Source organism: Sus scrofa, chromosome 9 (genome assembly GCF_000003025.6).
Source record: "Sus scrofa isolate TJ Tabasco breed Duroc chromosome 9, Sscrofa11.1, whole genome shotgun sequence".
NCBI lineage: Eukaryota > Metazoa > Chordata > Mammalia > Artiodactyla > Suidae > Sus > Sus scrofa.
This window is the reverse complement of record NC_010451.4, coordinates 39380879-39402773: the sequence shown is the minus strand read 5'-3', so window position 1 is coordinate 39402773 and position 21895 is coordinate 39380879. Positions and strand designations below refer to the sequence as shown.

At 38.6% G+C, this 21895-nt stretch overlaps 1 protein-coding gene across 4 annotated transcripts in view; it reads right to left on the bottom strand.

Moving 5' to 3' along the window:
* The window catches only part of SIK2 (salt inducible kinase 2), a 114965-nt gene that overhangs the window by 80746 nt on the left and 12324 nt on the right, over positions 1-21895 (bottom strand). For all 4 annotated transcript variants that reach the window (XM_021062768.1, XM_021062772.1, XM_021062769.1 and 1 more), the window contains 2 exons: positions 21213-21329; positions 17569-17632 (listed from right to left, as the gene is read on the bottom strand). In XM_021062768.1, the coding sequence (XP_020918427.1) occupies positions 17569-17632; positions 21213-21329 (181 nt within the window). The remainder of the gene's footprint in view (positions 1-17568; positions 17633-21212; positions 21330-21895) is intronic.

Below are 21895 nucleotides of genomic sequence, written 5' to 3'. Positions count from 1 at the left end.
CCTGAAGAAAGAGTTAAAAATATAATCAGAATAGGATTTTTAAGAAAGTATGTTGACTTCTGCTTCTAGCTATAATGTAGTAACAGGACCCTTCATTTAAAACAACTAGAAAATTGCCCCAAATATATAAAACAACTGTGTTTACACACTTGATGACAACAGGCAACACAGCCCTGTGATCCCTAAGAGAGGGGAAACAAACAGAATGAGGCCTACAATCTCCTGACTGTCTGGAGGCACACTCTGAACTGCATAGCAGGGACAGAGAGCCCAGGTGGAACATGGCTGTCTTGCTTAGTAGAGGAGATAAGAAATGAGAATCCAAGAAGTCTCATATTTCTGGAAGATGGGGCCTAAGATTTTGGAGAGGAGGGACTGATGCAGGGTGGGGGACTAAAGCTCACAAATCAGCATGGGGTGCCATTAAGTCTTTGCTAAATTCTAAGACATGCATGTACAGGATGAAATTCTACAAGGCTGGGCAAGGAATGACTAGAATGTTCTGAGCTGAACAGTTCTCAGAGCTCACATAGGGCTAAGAATGATTCAAATTTCCACCAGCAAAAGTGGAGAGTTTCCACTGATCATTCAAGGCATTCAAGTAGAGACCTTGGCAGTGAAGCTAAATCGTCTTTAGCATAACGGTTATACTCTTAACACCCACCTTAACAACACTTGAAAGGATCAAAGGGAACTTTAAGTAACTTAACTGCCTACCAAGTCTCAGTACTCTTTTTTAAAAAGACAACAAAATCCAGAGACTTGACAATGTAAAGTTCGCAATGTCTGGCATCTGACATAGAAAAAAGTATCAGGGAGTTCCTGTCATGGCTCAGCAGAAACGAATCTGACTAGTATCTATGAAGACGCAGTTTAGATCCCTGGCCTCAATCAGTGGGTTAAGGATCCGGCATTGCACAAGCTGTGGTGCAGGTTGAAGATGTGGCTCGGATCTTGCATTGCTGTGGCTGTGGCGCAGGCCACCAACTATAGTTCCAGTGTGACCCCTAGCCTGGGAACCTCCATATGCCATGGCACAGCTCTAAAAAGACAAAAAAAAACAAAACCAAAAACCAACCAAACAAACAAAAAACCCAAAAAGTATTAGATATAACAAAAAGCAGGAAAATGCATCCTATAGCCAGGGGAAAAACAAACAACAGAAATAGACTCAGAAATGATAGAAATGATGTAACTACCACACAACAACAATAAAAGTTATTTTAATTGTGTTCGAGTATTTGAAGGAAAACGCAGTGATGAGAAAAGGAACACCTAGAGATAAATATATATACTTATATCTTCTCAGAAATAAGGAAATAAATCTAAGAAAAAAGAATAGGAAATGGGAAAAGAACTTATTAGAGAACTTGGCAACAAAAAATTCTGTTGAAATACAAATCTCAATTGACTTGAGAAGCCTGAAGCATCAGAAGGGGAAATACCTTAAATCAATATAATAGACCTAGAAGAGTTCCCCCAAACCCAGGAACTGATGGCACAAGGAACTCTGAAAGTTGGTGTGAAGCTAAAATAAGGCTGATCAGTTGAAGCTGTTTTAAGAAGCAATTCAATCCCCAAATCTCATCTCTTATTCTGTGTAACTGGGTGTGTGCCCTGACTTCTACTCCAGCAGCAATCTGGAGGTTTAGTCTTTTGAGAACCTAAAACAGAGGGTTCCTAAACTTAAGGACCCCAGACAAAGCTGAAGACAGGTACCTCACACTGAAAACAGGAGGATTAAATAACATATGCACCCTGGACAAGCCTCAGCCTCCCTTCTGGGTAGAAAACTAGAAGAATCTTCTCATGGGACTTTATCAACTCAAGAATGAAGATACAAACATTAGGTATCTCCAGTAAAAGAACCCAGTCAGATCACTCCTAGAATAAAACTCCTAGCTGGCACATCCCATCCACGGGCTTAGTTTCCAGTCATCTTCTTAGTTTCCCATTCTTGCCAGGAATTGACAACCAAATATAGTAAGCATCTAAAAAAGTCTCCTAACATAAAATATATAGACCAAAACAATACACACCAACAGAAAAATATCAACTTGGAAGAAGAAAAGAGAAAAAAAACAGCAAAATTACTATTGTTCTCGGAAAGCTAAGACGTAAAATCATCAAATAGGAAATGGGTGTTCTTTTAAAAGGGACAATCAGAGTAAGAAATAAACTTGTAGATACCAAAATTATGATAGTGGAGTGAGACAAGATAGTAGAGCAGATGGACTTGAGCTCACTTTCTCTCTTGAAAACACCAAAATCACAACTAACTGCTGAAAACCATCAACAAAAAAAAAACCCCACTAGAATCTACCAAAAAAGATATTCTACACACAAAGACGAAGTCACAAGACAGCAGAAGGAGTCCTTTCATGCATGATATAATTAGATCTCATTCCCATTGGGTAAACAACCCACAAACTGGAAAATTATTGCAGAGGTTCTCCCACAGTAGAGTTCTGAGCCCCATGTCAGGCTCCCCATTCTCAGGGTCGGCATCAGGAGGAGGAACCCCAGTAGCACTTAGCTTTGCAGACTAGAAGAACTCGAGTGCAGGAGCTCCACAGGACTGTGGGAAACAGAGACTTTACTCCTGGAGGGTGAATACAGGGTTTCATGTGCACTGGGACCCAGGGCAAAGCGGTGACTCCATAGGAACCTGGGCCAGACTTACCTGAAGGTCTTGGAGGGTCTTCTGAGGGGGATGGGGGTGGCTGTGGCTCATTCTGGGGGTAAGGACATTGGTGGTGGAGATCTCAGGGAATATTCATCTCCTGGAGGTGTTGTTTTGGCACCTAATGTCCCCCCCAAGAGCCTGCAGGCTCCAGTGCTGGGATGCCTGAGGCTAAATGACTAAAAGGGTGAGAACACAGACCCACTCATCAGCAGACAGGCTGCCTAAAGTTATCCTGAGCCCAGAGCCACCTATAAGCACACCCCTTGACACAGCCCTGTCCACCAAAGGGACAAGACCCAGGCATACCCACCAGTGGGCAGGCACTAGTCCTTGCCACTAGGAAGCCTCACAAGTCCCTAGACCAACCTCATGGACCAGGGGGCAGACACCAGAAGCAAGAGGAACTATGATCCTGCAGCTTGCAGAACAGAAACCACAAACAGAAAGTTAGACAAAATGAGATGGCAGAGAAATGTGTTTCAGAAGAAGGAATAAGATAAAACCCCAGAAGAACAACTAAATGAAGTGGATATAGGCAATCTACCTGAGGGGGAAAAATATCAGACTAATGGTAGTAAAGATGATCCAGGACCTCAGAAAAAGAATAGAGGCACAGACTAAGATGATATGTGAAGTGATTAATGAAGAACAAACAAACAGAGATGAGCAATACAATAACTGAAATGAAAAATAAATTAGAAGGAATCAATAAGAGAACAAATGAGGCAGAAGAATGAATACATGAGCTGGAAGACAGACTGGTGGAAATCACTGCCCAGGAACAGAATAAAGAAAAAAGAATTAAAAATACAGCCAAAGAAGAGTTGGAAGAAAATGTTTAGAAAATCCCCCAGAAAGCAGAGTAAGAAGACAAAAACATGAAAAATAGGAGAATAAAAAAGAAACAAAAATTAGAGAGCCAGTCCAGGAGGGTCAAAAAAAAAAATTAGGGAAGGAAACCATCAACTAAGTAATTAAGTCAACTTCCTAGAACCAAAGTTCCAGATTAAGAGGGCCCACCAATAGTCCAGCACCACAAAGCAAAACAGATCTATACACAGGGACGAGGCATATCACTGTGAAATTTTAGAACACTTGGGACAAACAGAAGCTCTTATAAGCTTACAGACCAAAAAAAAAAAAAAAAAAAATTCTCAACTAAGTATCAGAATTGCATCATTATAAGCTCTTCAAGAGCAATCCTGGAGGAGCTTCCACTGTGGTGCAGTGAGTTAAAAACATGACTACAAGGGCTTGGGTTGCTATGGAAGTGTGGGTTTGATTCCTGGCCCGGTGCAGGAGGTTAAAGGATCTGGAGTTTGCGGCAGCTATGGTGTAGGTTGTGGCTGTGGCTTGCGTTCAATCTCTGGCCTAGAAACTTCCATGTGCCAGGGGTGCAGCCATAGGGGGAGGGGGGAAGCAATCCTGGAAACTAGAAGGCAATGGAGCAATGTCCTCATTACTCTGAAGAGAAAGTACTTCCAACTTAAAATTCTATTCTAAGACATGATTAAATATTATGGATGACATGCAAGAGCTCAAGGCATGTAAGATTTCAAAAAATTTACTTTTATATATCCTTTCAGGTTTCTGCTCAAGTAGGTATCAGAGAGGCTTTTTTCCATCACCTTTTACAAAAGAACAAATCTTCATCCTCATCCTGGTTGTCCTATTCTCCTTACCTTCTCTGAAACATTGACACAGTACCTTTTCTTTTCATCCTCCCAATCTGAAACACCCTCACTAAAATATAAATCTCCAGAGGGTAAGGACCATATGTTCACTGATGTGTTCTGAACACCTAGAACCATGTCTGATATATGAGAGACCCTCTCTGACACAAAACAACAACAACAACAACTAATTTTACAAAAGCAAACAATGGAGAGAAAGCACAATCAGACTGAATATTCATGTATGAGGATAAAATGCAGGCATTTTCAGAAATACAAGGTCTCAGTGGTCTCTTTCAGAGACTCCTTTCTTTCCTAACAAATTGAAAGTTTGTGGCAACCCTGTGTGGAGCAAATCAGCATGATTCTTATTTGCTCAGTTTGTGTCTCTGTGTCACATTTTGGTAATTTTTTTTTTTTTTTTTTTTGCTTTTTTAGGGCCACACCCACTGCATATGGAAGTTCCTAGGCTAGGGGTTGAATCGGACCTACAGCTGCCAGCCTATGCCACAGCTATAGCAACGCCAGATCCAAGCTGTGTCTGCGACCTACAACCACAGCTCACGGCAACGCCAGATCCTTATCCCACTGAGTGAGGCCAGGGATTGAACCTGCAACCTCATGGTTCCTAGTCGGATTCGTTTCCACTGCGCTACGACAGGAACTCCCCAGAGACTCCTTTCTGAAAGCAAAAGGAATATTCTCCAAAAGGGGAAGAAAAGATCATTCCCTATGATCTTTTGGACTATGGTTTCCCCACTTATCCTAAGTACGAAATCTATGCCTCTTTCCACCTTAATTAGCAGATAAAATCTACCTCTGGTTCTCCCCTTTCACAAACAAAGAAATAGCTTTCTCTGAATTAATTCAATCTTACTGAAATTCTTTAATATAATGATTCACTTAATAGAAATTCATACTGAAAGAAACAGAAAACACAGGCTGCCAAACGCCTCACATTAGCAGAATTCGGCTGAGTATGGTTATGGCCAAGATCAAAGTAGCTGATGCTTCTCTCCCCCTTCGTTGTAGCTGAGCTGTGGCTGAAGCTGCCAGACATGGGAGAAGCTCACTGCTCACAGCACAGAATGTCAGCTTTGAACCATAACTAAAGGCAAGCTGCCAATAATCAGTGGGAGATAGCTGAAATTCATATAGAAGTTAACAGGAAAACTGGACTGCTTTTCAGAAACTTGTCTATTCCATGAAGGCCTGTTATGCTTATATTTCCAAACATATGAAGCTTAAAAACTATTTAATCATCTCTGACAAATCCAATTCATTCATCAAATGTTCAGAAAACGTTGTTCCCTAAGATTTACAGACATCAGCTTTTTAGACCTAAAAAACTGACTGTGAACTCTTCTACTGCAGTGGTCAAGTTTCTTTTTTTTCCTTTTCAGTCCTGGGCATGAGTCATGGCGTCAAGCACACAGTACTTCATAAACTCACACAATCTCCTCATTTCTAGAAGACTGAGGTTTAGAAATGTTACATGGCTTGCCCCACAATGCTTATATTAACAAAGTCAGATCTAGGACTAGCCCACAGACCTCTCTCTGGACTTTCCTTTTAAGGTCTGACCAAATTTAAATGAAGGTAAGGGGAGATCAACGGCAATTTTTGGAATCATGAATCATGCTGGCTCTGTCATGCAGTTAGCAGTCCCTAAAAGTTAACTTACTAACTTGTAAGTAAAAGATTACTTACAAGTAATCCAATTAAATCTGACCTCTTCAAAGGTAACCATGTTACACACATCTAATAAAAATTCTAAAGGAAATACCCTAAACTTTATATCCAAGGACCCAGGCTAATTTTAACTGTGTGAACTCACACGTGCTTACACACCAATTCAGTATCTTTCTACACTGACATCTACCATCTACCATGTAAAAGCCACCGTGTGCCTATACATCTGCATAATGGATTACGTTCAGTTAATTAAGCTCATGAAACATGTGACAGGGATGTGACTGGCAAGGTAGACAGGGGTTTCATATGCTATCAGTTCTATACCAACTTTTTTTGTTGTTGTTGTTGTTGTTGTCATTTTTGCTATTTCTTGGGCCGCTCCCGCGGCATATGGAGATTCCCAGGCTAGGGGTCGAATCGGAGCTGTAGCTGCCAGCCTACGCCAGAGCCACAGCAACGCGGGATCCGAGCCACGTCTGCAATCTACACCACAGCTCACGGCAACGCCGGATCGTTAACCCACTGAGCAAGGGCAGGGACCGAACCCGCAACCTCATGGTTCCTAGTCGGATTCGTTAACCACTGCACCACGACGGGAACTCCTATACCAACTTTTATATTGAAGGCAGTGGGGAACGACAGAAATCTTTCATGCAGAAAACTGACAAGGATGAGATCTGCATTTCAGAAAGATCATTTTGGCGGCAACATGGAAGATGGGTTAGAAGAGGGACAAATCTGTAGGCAAAGAGGCCTTAGGCAGCTGAATTAATTAAAGTGAGAAGTGATGAAGGTCAAATGCAAGGCACTGATGGAAGAAGTTGGAGAAGTGAGAATGGATTTAAGCACTCCTACATCTGGGACCCTGGTTAATAATTTTAAAACCCAAAGAATTAAAACTTAAATGAAGTCATACTGGTGCTATAAAGTGAGTAGAGCCTTCAAAGCTTACTTAAACTCATACTAAAAGGCAAATGAACACCTTCCTAACTTTACATTTATGCTGTTAAGATAGTAACCAAAGGTCACAAAAACTGTCACTTAGGTTCTCTGAGTAACCAGGTGTCTAAAGGTATTTTGGCTAAAACAAAGCTCTATTTCAAGCACCAGAGCCAGCATCCTAATATGTTACCACTGAAAGGGAAAGACAGGAAATGAATCAATAAACCTCAGGCACATGCTTGGCCTGAAAAGACACAGCATATCAAGGAGCAGAAATCTGAAAACAAAGGCCCTGGGTAATTTAATTACTAGGCCGGAATCTGCTGACTACCGGTTTAATTGTTTGAACAGTGCCTAAACTGTCTGAAAAGGTGACCACCCTAAGATTTTGTACCATTTTCTGCGTGTGACCACATGGATGAACATGAGAAATAGTTCTGAAGAATGTAGGAATCTTGAATAACTTTCATTAATCACACCTATGATGCCACAGGAAAATTTTAAAGAGTCAAAACCTCACATTTATAAATAACTCAAGGCTCTTTTGAGCAAATTCATTTGCCATTACACACTCCATGCTTCCAGATCAAGAAAATAAGATCCTTCAGAGATGAGCACAAATTGCTACGTTAGAATTGGAAAACAAAAATTACTCAGATTAAATTTATACACTCTTATTTCTCGTCATACTTCAAAAAGTGTAATTTGCAGGAGTTGGAAGAAAGTGTAACTGTAGGATGGCAACCATCAGTAAGGACTTAAAAACTGCTCAGTCCTCTAGAGGAAGCTAATTTTCTCCTTTGATTCAGTCAGTATTTCCTCATTCATGTTTATCTCCTGAAGAGTAATCCAACAGAAAACTCCTTTCAAAAACAGAACAAAGAAGTACCTTCAGACTATTTAACCTGGCAGTGTTTTCCTTTTGGCTTCATTGGATAAGTAAGGTGTATAGACCAAAGTAGACTATTACCCCATTTGCTCAACGGGTGTTTATAAAATGCTGTGTATTGTGTTAAGTCCTCCACAGAAGCTTACAATCTCGTAGAGATAAAAAGATACACATGAAGACCTTAAACAACAATGAAAGACAGTATGTAGACAAATACTAAAGTGAGTTGTACAGGAGAGGGAACTAAATGCTCCCCAAAGAGGAAATCAATGTGGATAGAGTTCATTGAGAAAGCCTTTATGGAAGAGATAGAACTTCAGCTACATCTTTAGAAAGGCAAAACTTGAACACGTAGAGAGCAAAGGGTGTTCTATTCCAGATCAACATGAGCACTGATTTGGAATCAGAAACTCAAATGTCCTCTTTTGAGAATCAAAATGATGACCAGCCCAGTTACGGGTTTGGTGGTCATCAGATTTGGTAAGAAGTCCAGTTTCCAAAGTACTAGGCCAAAGACAGGGGCTCAAGTGCTTCCTACTTCCAATAAGATGAGGAGGGAATATGCAACCACAGCTCTAGCAGAGAGAGGATAGTTACATACACCATAGTGGGCAAAACCCATTACATGCTTTGCCTGTTTCTAGTTGTAATGATAATTTAATCAATTATGAACAAATCAATTATGTCCTTTAAGATTCAATTAACTGACATGCTTAAGGGGATGAGGGGAGGGCAGAGATTTCTTCAGGCAGAAGAAACAGCAAGTGCGAAGTCACTGTGGCAGAAGAGCCTTGTTAAGTTCAAAGAACTTTAAGAAGGCATGTGACCAGTTAGCATAGTGTAGTCATTCAAAGCTTGGGTACCAAAGTCAGCCAAAGTCCAGCTATGGCTTCAAGCCTTGGTTATGTCACTTATTTGCTTGCTACTGTGTGACCTGGACAAATTTTCCTCTGTTGTAAAACGGAGATGTTAATAGTCCCTATCTTAGAAAGTGTTCGAGAGGAGGAAGCGGCAGAGTAAATGTATAGGACTTAGTACAATGCCAAGCACGTGACAAGTGTTCACATAATGATTATCTTTATTGTTATTGTTTTTAAGGCTTGGATGGGTAGAGTGGAATCATCTTTGTTGGCTCTGTTAAGATTCCTGCACTTGATTCCAAAAACAACGGAAGCCTCTCAGTTTCAGCTGGATTTTTGCTTTTAAAAGGTGGCTTACTTAGTGCCTTTTATAAGAAACCCCAAAGGAAAAATTTATTCTAGAATTTACTGTCAAGGAAAGGTTTGCTTTCTTTCCCTTAGACAGAATTCCGAAAATGGCGATATCTCCTTTTCATTTTGACAGCCAGAGAGCTTAGAGCCAAATCTGAAGTTCTCAGGCCCTTCCTGCCTGCTTACTTGTGTTCCCTTCCTACCTCCTATGACTGTTTTCTAGTCTTATATGTATTTTCTGATTCAGTTCTTTATTATTATTTATATTTTAGAATTATTGTTTTTGTATTATTTTCATTTAAAGCTACTTCAACCATTTGTGGAACGATTTAATTAACCAAACAAAAATAAAGGGCATAAACACCACAGCCTCATAATGCATGAATCACACACTGTAGATGCATTCTCAGCATGCCACCAAAATCACTCTTTCAGCCTAAACCTAGTCAGATGAAGAAAACCAGATGGCACAGGAAACCTCTCTCTATGCAAAGAAGGAGCAGATGAGGAGAGTGCAAAGACCCAAGGCCTTTCCAGAATTAGCAGGGCACAGCTAGGGCAGTCAGTGCCAGGAGCAGAAGAGAACTTGAAAGTGGCAAGCTGCTGGAAACTCATGTACAATCAAGGTTAGGATTTTATTTTTTGTGTATGAGTGTTTTTTTCCAAAAGTACTTCACCCTCTTCTTATCCTTCCACTGCTCTGCTGTTCCGTTCCCCTGCTCCTGAGACATTCTGTTGCTTCACCATCTCCTTCCCGAGCTTGGATCTCATGGGCAGCCACTTCAACGCTGACCCCTCTGGCCACTGCAACTCCTACACCCATCTGTCCTTCTGCCATTCCAATCCCCAACCTGGGTCATTCATATTGTCAACTTCTTCTCCTCCTGGGTTGGAAAGCCCTGCTGACTGAGTCTACAAGGAACCACCCACCACAGTCCTAATTATCGTCGCCTTTATTCATCCGCTGACTATGCTAAGAACGCTCCCAGCTGCTCTAAACCTTTCCCCGTACCAGTGCCTAAGTACTGCTCCTTTCCTGAGGTCTCAACTGTTACACTGCAGAATGGATTAGATCTATTCTACATTAACAACCTCATCTTCCTTCTATTGCTCCCAAAGTGCCTCTGGAGCCATATCCTCAGCACAAGCTCTCATTCTCACCTGTGCACATCTTCTCAGAGAGGAGGAATTCCTCTCCTCCAAGCTAACCATTCCCTCTGCTCTGGATACCAGTCTCTTGCCTACACTGAGAACTTGTTTCACCAACTATCTCTTCTTTCCTACCTATATTCTTTTCTAGTTTCCTCAACACTAAGACCATCGCCACAAACCAAACTGTGACACAACACTGAATTCTATAGACCCTAACTATCCCTCCGTTCTTTCTTTCCTTCTTTCCACCTTTAATACCTCAAAATAGTTTTATAATACCTTTCTCCATTTTCTCACTATCCATATATGTCCATAACTTTTTGAAATTTGGCTCTAGCTCCCAATTTATTGAAAAGTACTCTCTTCAAATCATTGGTGATCTCTTAAATGTCTGATCAGGACAAGAACTGTCCTTATTCCTTCTTTCTCTCTTTTGTCTGATCAGGACAAGAATTCTCCTTATTCCCAAGATACTCTTCTACCTCACCAATTCTAGTTTACTCATCTGCCTTCTAAATGAAGGCATAATCAAAACTCACTTCTTAGCCACCTTCTGAGATCTCATTAATTATACTTCACTCATCACTTCTCTGCAGACAATTCTCAAATCTGTACCTGACAGTATGTATTCTTTTGTGTCTAGATTCTTTTGCTCAGCATAATGTAAGATTTCTTTGTGTTATTGCATGTGCAAGTAGTTCATTCCTTTTCATTGCAATGTCATCTTCCATTGTATTACTGTATCACAATAAAGAATACAGAATAAAGAAGTGGAATTGCTTGGTAATAGGGTAGATATATGTTTAACACTGTAAAAAACTAAAAAATATTTCTCCAAAGTGGTTGTACCATATTATACTCTCACCAGCAATGTATGAGAATATTTATTTTATATCCTCACGAATGTTTAGTATAATCTTCTTTAAATTTTAACCATTCTAGTTAATTCATAATGTTATCTCACTGTGGTTTTTAATTTGCACTTCTCTAATGACTAATAATGTTGAATAATTTTTCATGTGCTTATTGGCCATTTATATATCTTCTTTTGTGAAGTGTCTGGTCTAGTCTTTTTTTTGTCTTTTGTCTTTTTAGGGCGTCACCTGTGGCATAGGGCAGTTCCCAGGCTAGGGATCTAATTGGAGCTGTTGTTGCTGGCCTACACCAGAGCTACAGCAACACCAGATCTGAGCTGTGTCTGCAGCCTACACTGCAGCTCACGGCAACCTGGATCCTTAACCCACTGAGCCAGGCCAGGGATCAAACCTGCAGCCTCATGGTTACTAGTCGGATTTGTTTTTGCTGCACCATGACGGGAACTCCTGTCCAGTCTAGCCTTTTGCCCATTGTTAAATTGGGTTGTCTGTCTTTTTAGTGTTGAATTTAAGTTCTCTTTTGAATGTCATTTGCTTCTATATCTTCAACTGCCAACAGCTCATATCAAATTAAATGTCCTGATGTTATCTCTGACAGCACATTTAAAATCTAATTTGTAATTTTTTAGTTGGGAAACAGGCCTCTCTACTGCTGTCAACCACATCACAAATATTCTTCAATCACATTTGCTTTAAATGCTAACTTTTGATGACTTCCTCTTGACAGTCAATAAGAACTCTTGAGACCTGGTAGATTATAATTATTAACACACAGGCTCTGGAACTGTATGGTTTAAATTCCAACTCTTCCACTTATTTGCTGTATGACTTTGGACAAATTACCAAATCTTTCAGTGCCTATCTTACAAGTTTTGTGAGGTTTAAATAAGCAAAGTGTGTAGAGTACTTTAAATAGTATCCAACAAAAAGGGAGTGCTCAAAAAATGTTGCTTGCTGTTACTTTTAGAACTGTTATGCCTTTTGCCTAAAATCTTTTCTCATGAATCTGACAGCTAACACCCTGATCTAGGCATTCAGCCTCTTACCTCCAGACAATAAAAACAGTCTCCTAAATGGCCTCTTTCCTCCTCCTCTAAATCAGATTACACACCCCTGCTGGACTTATCTTCCTTAAAAAGTCCTTACACATATCATCACCTTTTGGCTCATAGATGCCCACTCTAACAAACAATCCTAACCCTTTCTCTAAACACTCTAGGTCTCCCACGATTGGCCTTACACAACACTCCAACATATGCCTCTTACATAAAGGAGTAGGGAAATAATTCAAAAAGAAGTCAAAAGATTATGTCAAATAAAAAAAGCCAGAAGCTGCAATATAAGCATATTACTGAGGAAAATGGAGGTAAATCTAAACCAATCAGCTGAAAGAAGAGCAAGCGGTTGCCTCTGAGGAAGAGAAATGGGGGTGGGGAGGGGGATGGGAAACTGATATTCTTTGTACAAACTTTGCAGAAGCATTTGACTTCTTACCCTTGTACATGTTTAATTTTGGTAAAAATAAAAACTTGTAAGATAGAAAGAGACAAAGGAAGGGAGGAAAGAAGGAAAGAAGGAAGGGGAAATAACTGAAGCTATCTGATTGTCCACACCTAAGAATAACCTGCAGAGGTCTGTAAGGAAGAATTGGGCACATTCATTTACTTAGTGGAGCTTCCCTATTTGCAGATTGAAGAGTTTGAATTTTATCTAATAAGCAATAGGAAGGTAAGTGAAGGTTACTGAACACAGTAATAATTTAATAAAAATAACAGTCGAAGAAGATTAAACAAGAAATATGTCAGAAATGTATTTGACCGGAAAAGGAACAGGGGAGGGAGGTAAAAACACGAAATCTTCACAACTGAGACATGAGCTGATGAAAGCCTAGATAAATACGGGTGATGACTATGGAATGGATGGGTTTGATTTGATTTCATGTCATTTTTCAAGAACACAGGGTATGAGTTGCTGGCCATCTAAATACAAAACTAAGAGAATATTATTTCAAAAAAAAAAAAAAAAAAAGGAATTCAATACTCTCCAGCACAGAGGAGGTACTAAAAGAATACTTGAAAGTAAAGAGTAATTCCAACATTATAGACATGAACAATAAATCAATATAATATAGTTCTAAACACATGATTGAATATTGTTTTTACGGTTCTGTTTCATCTAAAACAGACTGAAAACACTTTTGGCTCAGAATTCACTTAAAATGTTACACATATTTTCTACCACTTGACCAATGTTCCATGGACTGCATCTTCTCACTTCTATTTTATTGTCCTCATGGGCTCCACTTCAGAACCTGGCTGGCTGCCAGACTGCCTCTGCGTGCAACTACCTAAATCCAGTTTACTCACTCTGACTGTACATATTTACTCTAGCTATTTTACATTAAAAAATAAACTTTATACATTAAAGATCCCCAAATCACACTTCAATTTACATAAAACAATGTGATCCAAAACTTTGTCATCAAAGGTTTTAGCAAGAAGGAGCCACAATAGGAACTCCTCCTTGCTCACTCTTAATCTTCCCTCTTGGCTTGCTTCTCTCCAGCTACACTGGCCTCCCTGGTATTCCTTGAACACACCAAGCACACTGCTCCCTCAGGACCTTTGCATTTACCCTTCCCTCTCCTTGGATCACCCTCTTTCCCCCACATCTATATGACTGTGCTTTCTCGTCTTTGCTCAAATGTCAGTGAGGGTTTCCCTCACCAGTTTAATACTGTAATCAACCCCTACTCCACATGCCCTCTTCCTTGATTTCTTATTTCTATAGACTATCACCATCTACTATACTATATAAAATTTATTTATTTGGCATACTGTCTCTTTCCCCACCCGAAACTGTAAGGTTCCTGAGAAAAGAAATTTTTGTTTTCTTTGTTGTGGAATTTTTCCCACATAGATAAGAATGGGAAAGAGAACGAACCCTCCTTCACTGTTGGTAGGAATGTAAATTGGTACAACCACTATGGAAGACAGTATGGGGGTTTTTCAGAAAACTAAATATAGAACTACTGTGTGGTTCAACAATCCCACTCCTGGGCAAATATCCAGATAAAACTATAATTCAGAAAGACACATGCACCTCTATGTTCTCTGAAGCACTATTCACAATAGCCAAGACCTGGAAACAACCTAAATGTTGAATGGATTGAGAGGATGTGGTACATATATACAGTGGAATAATACTCAGCCATAAAAAAGAATGAAATAATGCCATTTGCAGCAACATGGATGCAAATAGAGATTCTCATACTAAATGAAGTAAGCCAGAAAAAGACAAATACCATATGATATCACTTATATGTGGAATCTAAAATATGGCACAAATGAACCTATCACAAAACAGAAACAGACTCACAGAGGATAGACTTGTGGTTTCTAAGGGGGAAGGGGAGAGAGTGGGATGGACTGGGAATTTGAGGTTGGTAGATGCAAACTATTACATTTAGATGTATAAGCAATGAGGTCCTACTGTATACCACAGGGAACTATATCCTAATCTCTTGGGGTAGAACAGATGGAGAATAGCATGAGAAAAAGAATGTATATGTATATACATATGTATGACTGGGTCTCTATGCTGTACAGCAGAAATTGGCACAACACTGTAAATCAACTAAAAAAATCAGTAACTAAATCAACAATAAAAAATATAGTTACATAAAAAAGAATAGGGCATATAATTGGTTTTCAAAAAGATTTCTTGAAAGACAATTAATATCCAGATCTTCTTAGCTTCAAAGCTCATACCATTCTATCACAGCAGCAGTTAAGAAGCTTCTTACTGAAACAAGCAGAATTTAAAGAATTTAAAGAATTTAAATAACTTAAAAACATAGAAATAGCAACTAACCAAATTAAATACAGAGAGAGGAATTTTTAAAAATTGGAATCAGTGAGCAGTGGGACAACCTGAAACAGCCTAATACATGTGTAACTGGAGTCTCTGAAGAAGAGGCCATAAAAATAATGGTTGAAAAATTTCTGAATTTGATGGAAACTGTACATTCATAGATTCAAGAAATTCAATGAGGAGTTCCTGTTGTGGCTCAGTGGTAACAAGCCCTACTAGTACCTATGAGGATGCAGGTTTGATCCTGGCCTCGCTCAGTGGGCTAAGGATCTGGCATTGACATGAGCTGTGGTGTAGGCTGTGCTGTGACTATGGTGTAAGCCATCAGCTGCAGCTCTGCTTCAAGCCCTAGGCTGGGAACTTCCATATGATGAAGGTGCAGCCATTTAAGAAAAAAAACAACAAACAAACAAATAACTAAAAGGGCAATTCAATGAACACCAAACATGAGAATCACAAAGAAAACCACACAAGGGTACATCATAATCAAATTGTTAAAATCAGTGATAAACAGAAAATCTTAAAAGAGAAAAAAGACATACTATATACAGAGGAATATAAGGAAAAGATGACAGCAGATTTCTTATCAGAAATAATGCAAATAAGAAGACAGTGGAGCCCTATCTATAAAGTACTGAAAGGAAAAAAGTCAACCTAGAATTATATATCCAGTACAAATATCATTTAAAAATAGACAAAATAAGGATTATTTTAGACATACAAAGCTGAAAGAGTTCAACACCAACAGACCTGCACTGCAAGAAATGTTCACATCATTTAGGCAGAAGAAAGATGACATCAGATAAAAATAAAGGAATAAAGACGTAAACATGCATCTACATACAGGGATGTGGCAATGGTAACTCCACTGGTAAATGTATCAGATTTTTAGAAAATATTGAAATCTATCTATCTATCTATCTATCTATCTATCTATCTATCTATCTATCTTTCTATCTATCTATCTATCTATCATCTTTTTGTCTTTCTAGGGTCACACCCGTGGCATATGGAGGTTCCCAGGCTAGGGGTCAAATTGGAGCTGTAGCCGCCGGCCTACACCAGAGCCACAGCAACGTGTGATCCGAGCTGCATCTGTGACCTACACCAGAGCTCATGGCAACACTGGATCCTTAAACCACTGAGTGAGGCCGGGGATCGAACCCATGTCCCCATGGATGCTAATTGGGTTCGTTAACCGCTAAGCCACGATGGGAACTCATGAAATCTGTTTAAGATACAGTTGACTTTTTATACAAAAATAATGACAGTGTATTTTGTGTTTTATAAAATAGGTATACATAAGATGTATGACAATAAAATAAAGGCCAGGAGGGGCAAAATAGAAGTCCATTATTGTAAAGTTCTTACACTCTCTGTGAAGTTGTGGTATTACTTGAAGGCAGACTGTCTGGTAAAGACTTACACATGAACATTCATAGCAAGTCATTTGTAAGAGCCCCAAACTGAAACCAACCCAGATGTCTATTCACACATGAATGGATAAGGAAACGGGGGTATATTTACAAAATAGGATACTACTTATAATAAAATGATATGTTTAAACATTCAACAAAATGGATGAACAGTAAAATAATTATACTGAGAGAAAGAACCCAAAGAAAGGGTACATAGCATGTGTACCTTTATATAAAACTGTAGAAGACATAAATGAATCTACAGTGAAAGAAAACAGAGCAGTGCTTGCCTGGTGGAGAGGTGGGACGAGAGAGATGACAAAGGACTCAAAGAAACTGTTGGGAGCAGTGGCTACCTTGACTGTGGTCATGCTTTCTTTCACACACGTGTGTGCGAAAACTTAGGAAATTGTATATATCAAATATGAGTAATTTATTTTATGTGAATTATTCCTCAGTAAAGATGTTTAAAAAAGCACTTTAGACTTAAATTTAGGTGAAAAAACAACATATTTAGAACAAGTATAGTGTTCTTGTTCTATAAGGTAAAAATAAAATAGATGAAAGCTGGAACTAATAATATAGTCATAATTTTTTAAGGGTTAGAATGGCTCAGAGAAACCAATTAATCCAGTGCTTTCTTATTACAGATAAAGGAACTGAGTCCCAAAGAGGGACGGTATAAGGTGTAAGGCAGAGGTCTCACAGTTTATAGGTAACAGCTTACTAAACTGTAAGATCCACAACGGCAGGAACTGTGTTACTCAGGTCACCACTGTATCCCCTAAGCCTAGTACAATGTCTGAAACACAGCACAGGCTCAATAAATATTTGTAGACTTATCTTTACCCTAGAAAGAAAGGGAAAATAAAAGAAAATCTCCTTTGCAATATGAAACTTTCCCCCATCTTTGATTCATCTATCTCTTGATAAGAGATAAGAGAATTAAGCAATAGTTTTCATGCCATAAATACAAGTGAATAAATTATATGCCATATTTTTAGCCTATTGGATATTTTATTCTATTCTAATGCTTAACAACTTCTAATTCACATTAGCAACCTTTAAACAAGCAGGGGAATTAATATAAAATACTCCATTCATAAAGCTTACCTACATTTTCAAATTAAGAAGAAAAATAGAAACAGGCTTACCAAAAATTTCTCCATTTTTGGCATATTCTGTCACAAGATACAACATGCTTTTGGTTTCCATTACCTATTGAGAAATAATTCCATATTAGTCTGACAGGAAAAGACTGTGATTTACCATAACATTCTATGGAGTCAATGAAATTAAAACTACTAATAAAAGTATCAAGGGAGTTCTCTTGTAACACAGTAGGTTGGGTACCTGGCATTGTCACTGCAGCAGCTCGGGTTGCTGCTGTGGAATGGGTTCGATCCCTGGCCTGAGAACTTTCACATGCCTTGGGCATGGCCAAAAAAAAAAAAAAAAAAAAAAAAGGTATCAAGTTATGAACAGTTCAGAAGCAAAGTTTATAGGACTGACAATATCCTTATGCTACACTTTTGTGAAAAATCTAGATCCTTGATCTTCCAGGCATGGCCCACAGACCAGCAGCAGCACTGCCCAGGCATCTATTAGAACCACAAAGTCTAGAGTTCCCTGGTGGCTCAGTGGGTTAAGGCTCAAAAGTTGTCACTGCTATGGCTCTGGTTACTGTTGTGGTGCGGGTTTGATCCCTGGCCTGGGAACTTCTGCACCCCAAAAAGAAATGCAAAATCTCACACCCCACCACAGACCTACTGACACAGAATTTACATTTTAACAAAATCCTAAGGTGACTATTCTGCATATTCAAATTTGAGAAATACTAATACAAGTAACAGGAGTTTTGAAGATAGCTTTTTACCTCATCACTGGCTTCTCTAGCCTTGTATTATATGGTAAACTCTGACTGAGAAAATAATAATAAAATAGAGCTCAATCAATCTGGCCTGAGACCTAGCTAATCTGGCACAAGGTGTTAGTTCTCCTACTATACTTTCTATTGTTATAAAGTACTATTATTTTAAAACATTGTTCAAAAGCTTCTTTATAAACTCCACTGCTATCCACTTTTATTTAAATTCCTGCTATGACACACTGGGTTAAGAATCTGACTGCAGTGGCTCAGGTTGCTGTGGAGGCACAGGTTTGATTCCCAGCCCAGCGCAGTGGGTTAAAGGATCCAGCATTGCTATAGCTGTAGCATAGGTTGCAGTTGCGGCTCGGATTCAATCCTTGGCCTGGGAACTTCCATATGCTGCAGGTGAGGCCATAAAAAATAAGTTTTTCTAAGTTCAGAAAGGAAGTGTGTCATTGTTACAAACTTGATTTTTCAAACTCTACTGAGCTGGAAAGAAATGAATTTATAGATTCAGAGTGAGCAAAATTTAGATTGCTTCTTTGTAACATCCTTAAACATACTGGCACATGCTAATAATGTAATATTTAACTATTTAACTGCTATCTACTGAAACGCTAAAATCTAATTTTTCCCTAACATTCAGATTTATTTCTTTTTTCCTTTTTTTTTTTTTTTTTTTTTTTTAGGGTCACAGGTGTGGCATATGGAAGTGCCCAGGCTAGAGGGCTGAATTGGAGCTGCAGCAGCCAGCCTATGCCACAGCCACAGCAATGCCAGATCCAAGTCGTGTCTGTGACCTACACCACAGCTCACGGCAACAGTGGATCCTTAACCCACTGAGTAAAGCCAGAAATTGAACCCGCATCCTCATGGATACTAGTCGGGTTTATTTCTACTGAGCCATAACGGGAACTTCTATTTTGTTTTTTAATTGGAATATAGTTGAAGAATCATGGTAGTTTGAACCTCAATTTGGTTTATGGTTTATCAGACTTCTAAAGATATGATTAGTTTCTTGTAAGTATCCTCTTTAAGGAAACAAAAAAAGCTTAAAGGGAGAAATACTCTGTATAAATTTGACCTAAGAGGCCCTCTGCAGTTTTAGAACTTTAGGAATTGTTTTGAGTGACACACCACAGTCTCATTCTCAGCTAATGGTAATTCAATGGGCTCCATACCTTTAAAATTGTAAATTTCTATCAATAAAGTTGTTTAGCTAAATATATTCATGAATGTATATATATACGTGTACATGTATGCATACACATGCTCATATGTATTTATGAATATATACATACAGAGACACAAATTATGCACTTATGCCATTTTGTAAGTACATTACATACATTATAAAATGCAAAAAGAAGATAAATATAAAAGATAAACAGAGTTCCCACTGTGGTGCTGTGGGACCCGAGCTGCATCTGAGACCTATACTGCAGCTCACAGCAATGCCAGATCCTTAACTCACTGAACAAGGCCAGGAACTAAATCTACATCCTCATGGATACTAGTTGGGTGGTGTTGCTGGTTTGATCCCCAGCCCAGAGCAGTGGGTAAAGGATCAGGTTTTGCTGGTTGTGGCGTAGGATACAGATGCAGCTCAGATTTGATCCCTGGTCCGGGAACTTCCACATCATTGGGGTGCAGCCAAAAAAGGTAAAATAATAATAATAATAAACAGAATTGAGCTACTAACATGATGTTAATTGGCTCAAAAACTTCTGAAAATTTAACAAACAGCTCTTAAAAGGGAGTACAGGCAGAGCCTAGGATACCACTAGGTGCACACATCATACTTTGGAGATCAAAGTCACAGACTAGCACACTGTAACATTTTAGCTTAAAAAGTTTTCAAATGTAAAGATTCTAAATATTAATGAAGAGAAAAGCATTAAAGAGTTTTGTTATTATTTTTTTAAAATAAATTCTTTTGGGGGGGGACTTACCTGTGACACATGGAAGTTCCTGGGCCAGGGATCAAACCTGCACCACAGCAGTGACCCAAGCCGTTACAGTGACAATGCCAGACTCTTAATCTGCTGCACCACAAGAGAACTCCAAAAAGTTTTGTTCTTATATTATCATTCTTAAACATAAATTATTTGTTAAAAATCTGAGAAAAACCTTCCTTTTAAAAAGCATAGTTTGTTATAAAAATTGTATCTTAGTAAAGTTTAATTTTTTTAAAAAAATGGCATTTAAAAAAAAATGGCTTATTTACTTTACCTGATAAAAGAAACCAAACAAAATATAAGATTTGCCTCTGGATATTACAAAATATGCCACTAAGTAATACACTATTTTATTTAGTCTTTTTATTTCATAAAATGTAAACATATTTTTTTTTAATAAGCAACACTGCCATATTCTCACTAATGGCACCACCAGCAAAACCCAGTAGGTTTAAGTGGGGTATCATAAACGCACAACTTCAAACTTTTTTGTTTGTTTGTTTTTAGGGCCACACCCACAGCATACGGAAGTTCCCAGACTAGGGGTCAAATCAGAGCTGCACCTGCCAGCCTACACCACAGCCAGAGCAACTCGGGATCTGAGCTGCATCTGCAACCAACACCACAGCTCACAACAATGCCAGATCCTTAACCCACTGAGCAAGGCCAGGGATTGAACCCATGTCCTCATGGACTAGTCAGGTTCGTTACTGCCGAGCCACAACGGGAACTCCACAACTAGAAACTTTTAAATTAAATAACTTACTTAAAATTAAGCTGCTGGTAGCTTTTTATTTCCTAATTTATTATTATTTCTAATTTAAATACAGAAAAATGGATGTATTTCAGCTTAATAAAAAACATACAATTATCTTTTTATTGACTGAAAAAACTAGTAAAAGAGAAAATGATGGTATAAAATAGAGTAGTGAATGTGAGAAGCATGGAGAGGTATAAAGCTAAGTCATACCTGATAAAGTTTGATTATGTGAGGGTGGTCTAACATTTTCATTATTTGTACTTCTCGGTAGATTTTCTCAAGGTTCACTGCATCCAGCTGAGATTTATCTATTATTTTTATTGCCACCTGCAACCCAGACACAAATAAATACAATTAATATACAATGGTTAACATTTTCCAGGCAAGGATCTTTTTAATCAATGACATCTAAGACTTCACCTGTAGGTCCTTATAACGATGATAACTAGCTTCAGTGCTTATTCATTCATCATTCAACAACTATTTCTTAAATATCTACCATGTATAAGGCACTGTGGCAGACGTGTTTGGGAGCATCTTTGGTGTGCTACAAAGAATGACCCTGAAAAGTTACCTTAATAAAACATATTTCTCTTTCTGTACAACTGTAACACCTCCTTACTCCATTTTAAAACTGAAGAAATAAAATCTTAGCAGTTTTGGGTAGTTATCATCCTGATTCAAAGTACCTATAAACAAAAGATCAGCCAAGTAGAAGATAGTTTCTATTATACTGAAAAACAATTTTTCTAGAAAAGCAAGTGATAGGTTCCAAAGAATACAGATATACCTTTCTAGAAAACAAACAAACAAAACTGATGTGTTAAAATCAATCTACATCCAAAAACCCCAGCTGGATTAAATTTTGTTTTAAAAAAATCAAAGTGCAAAAA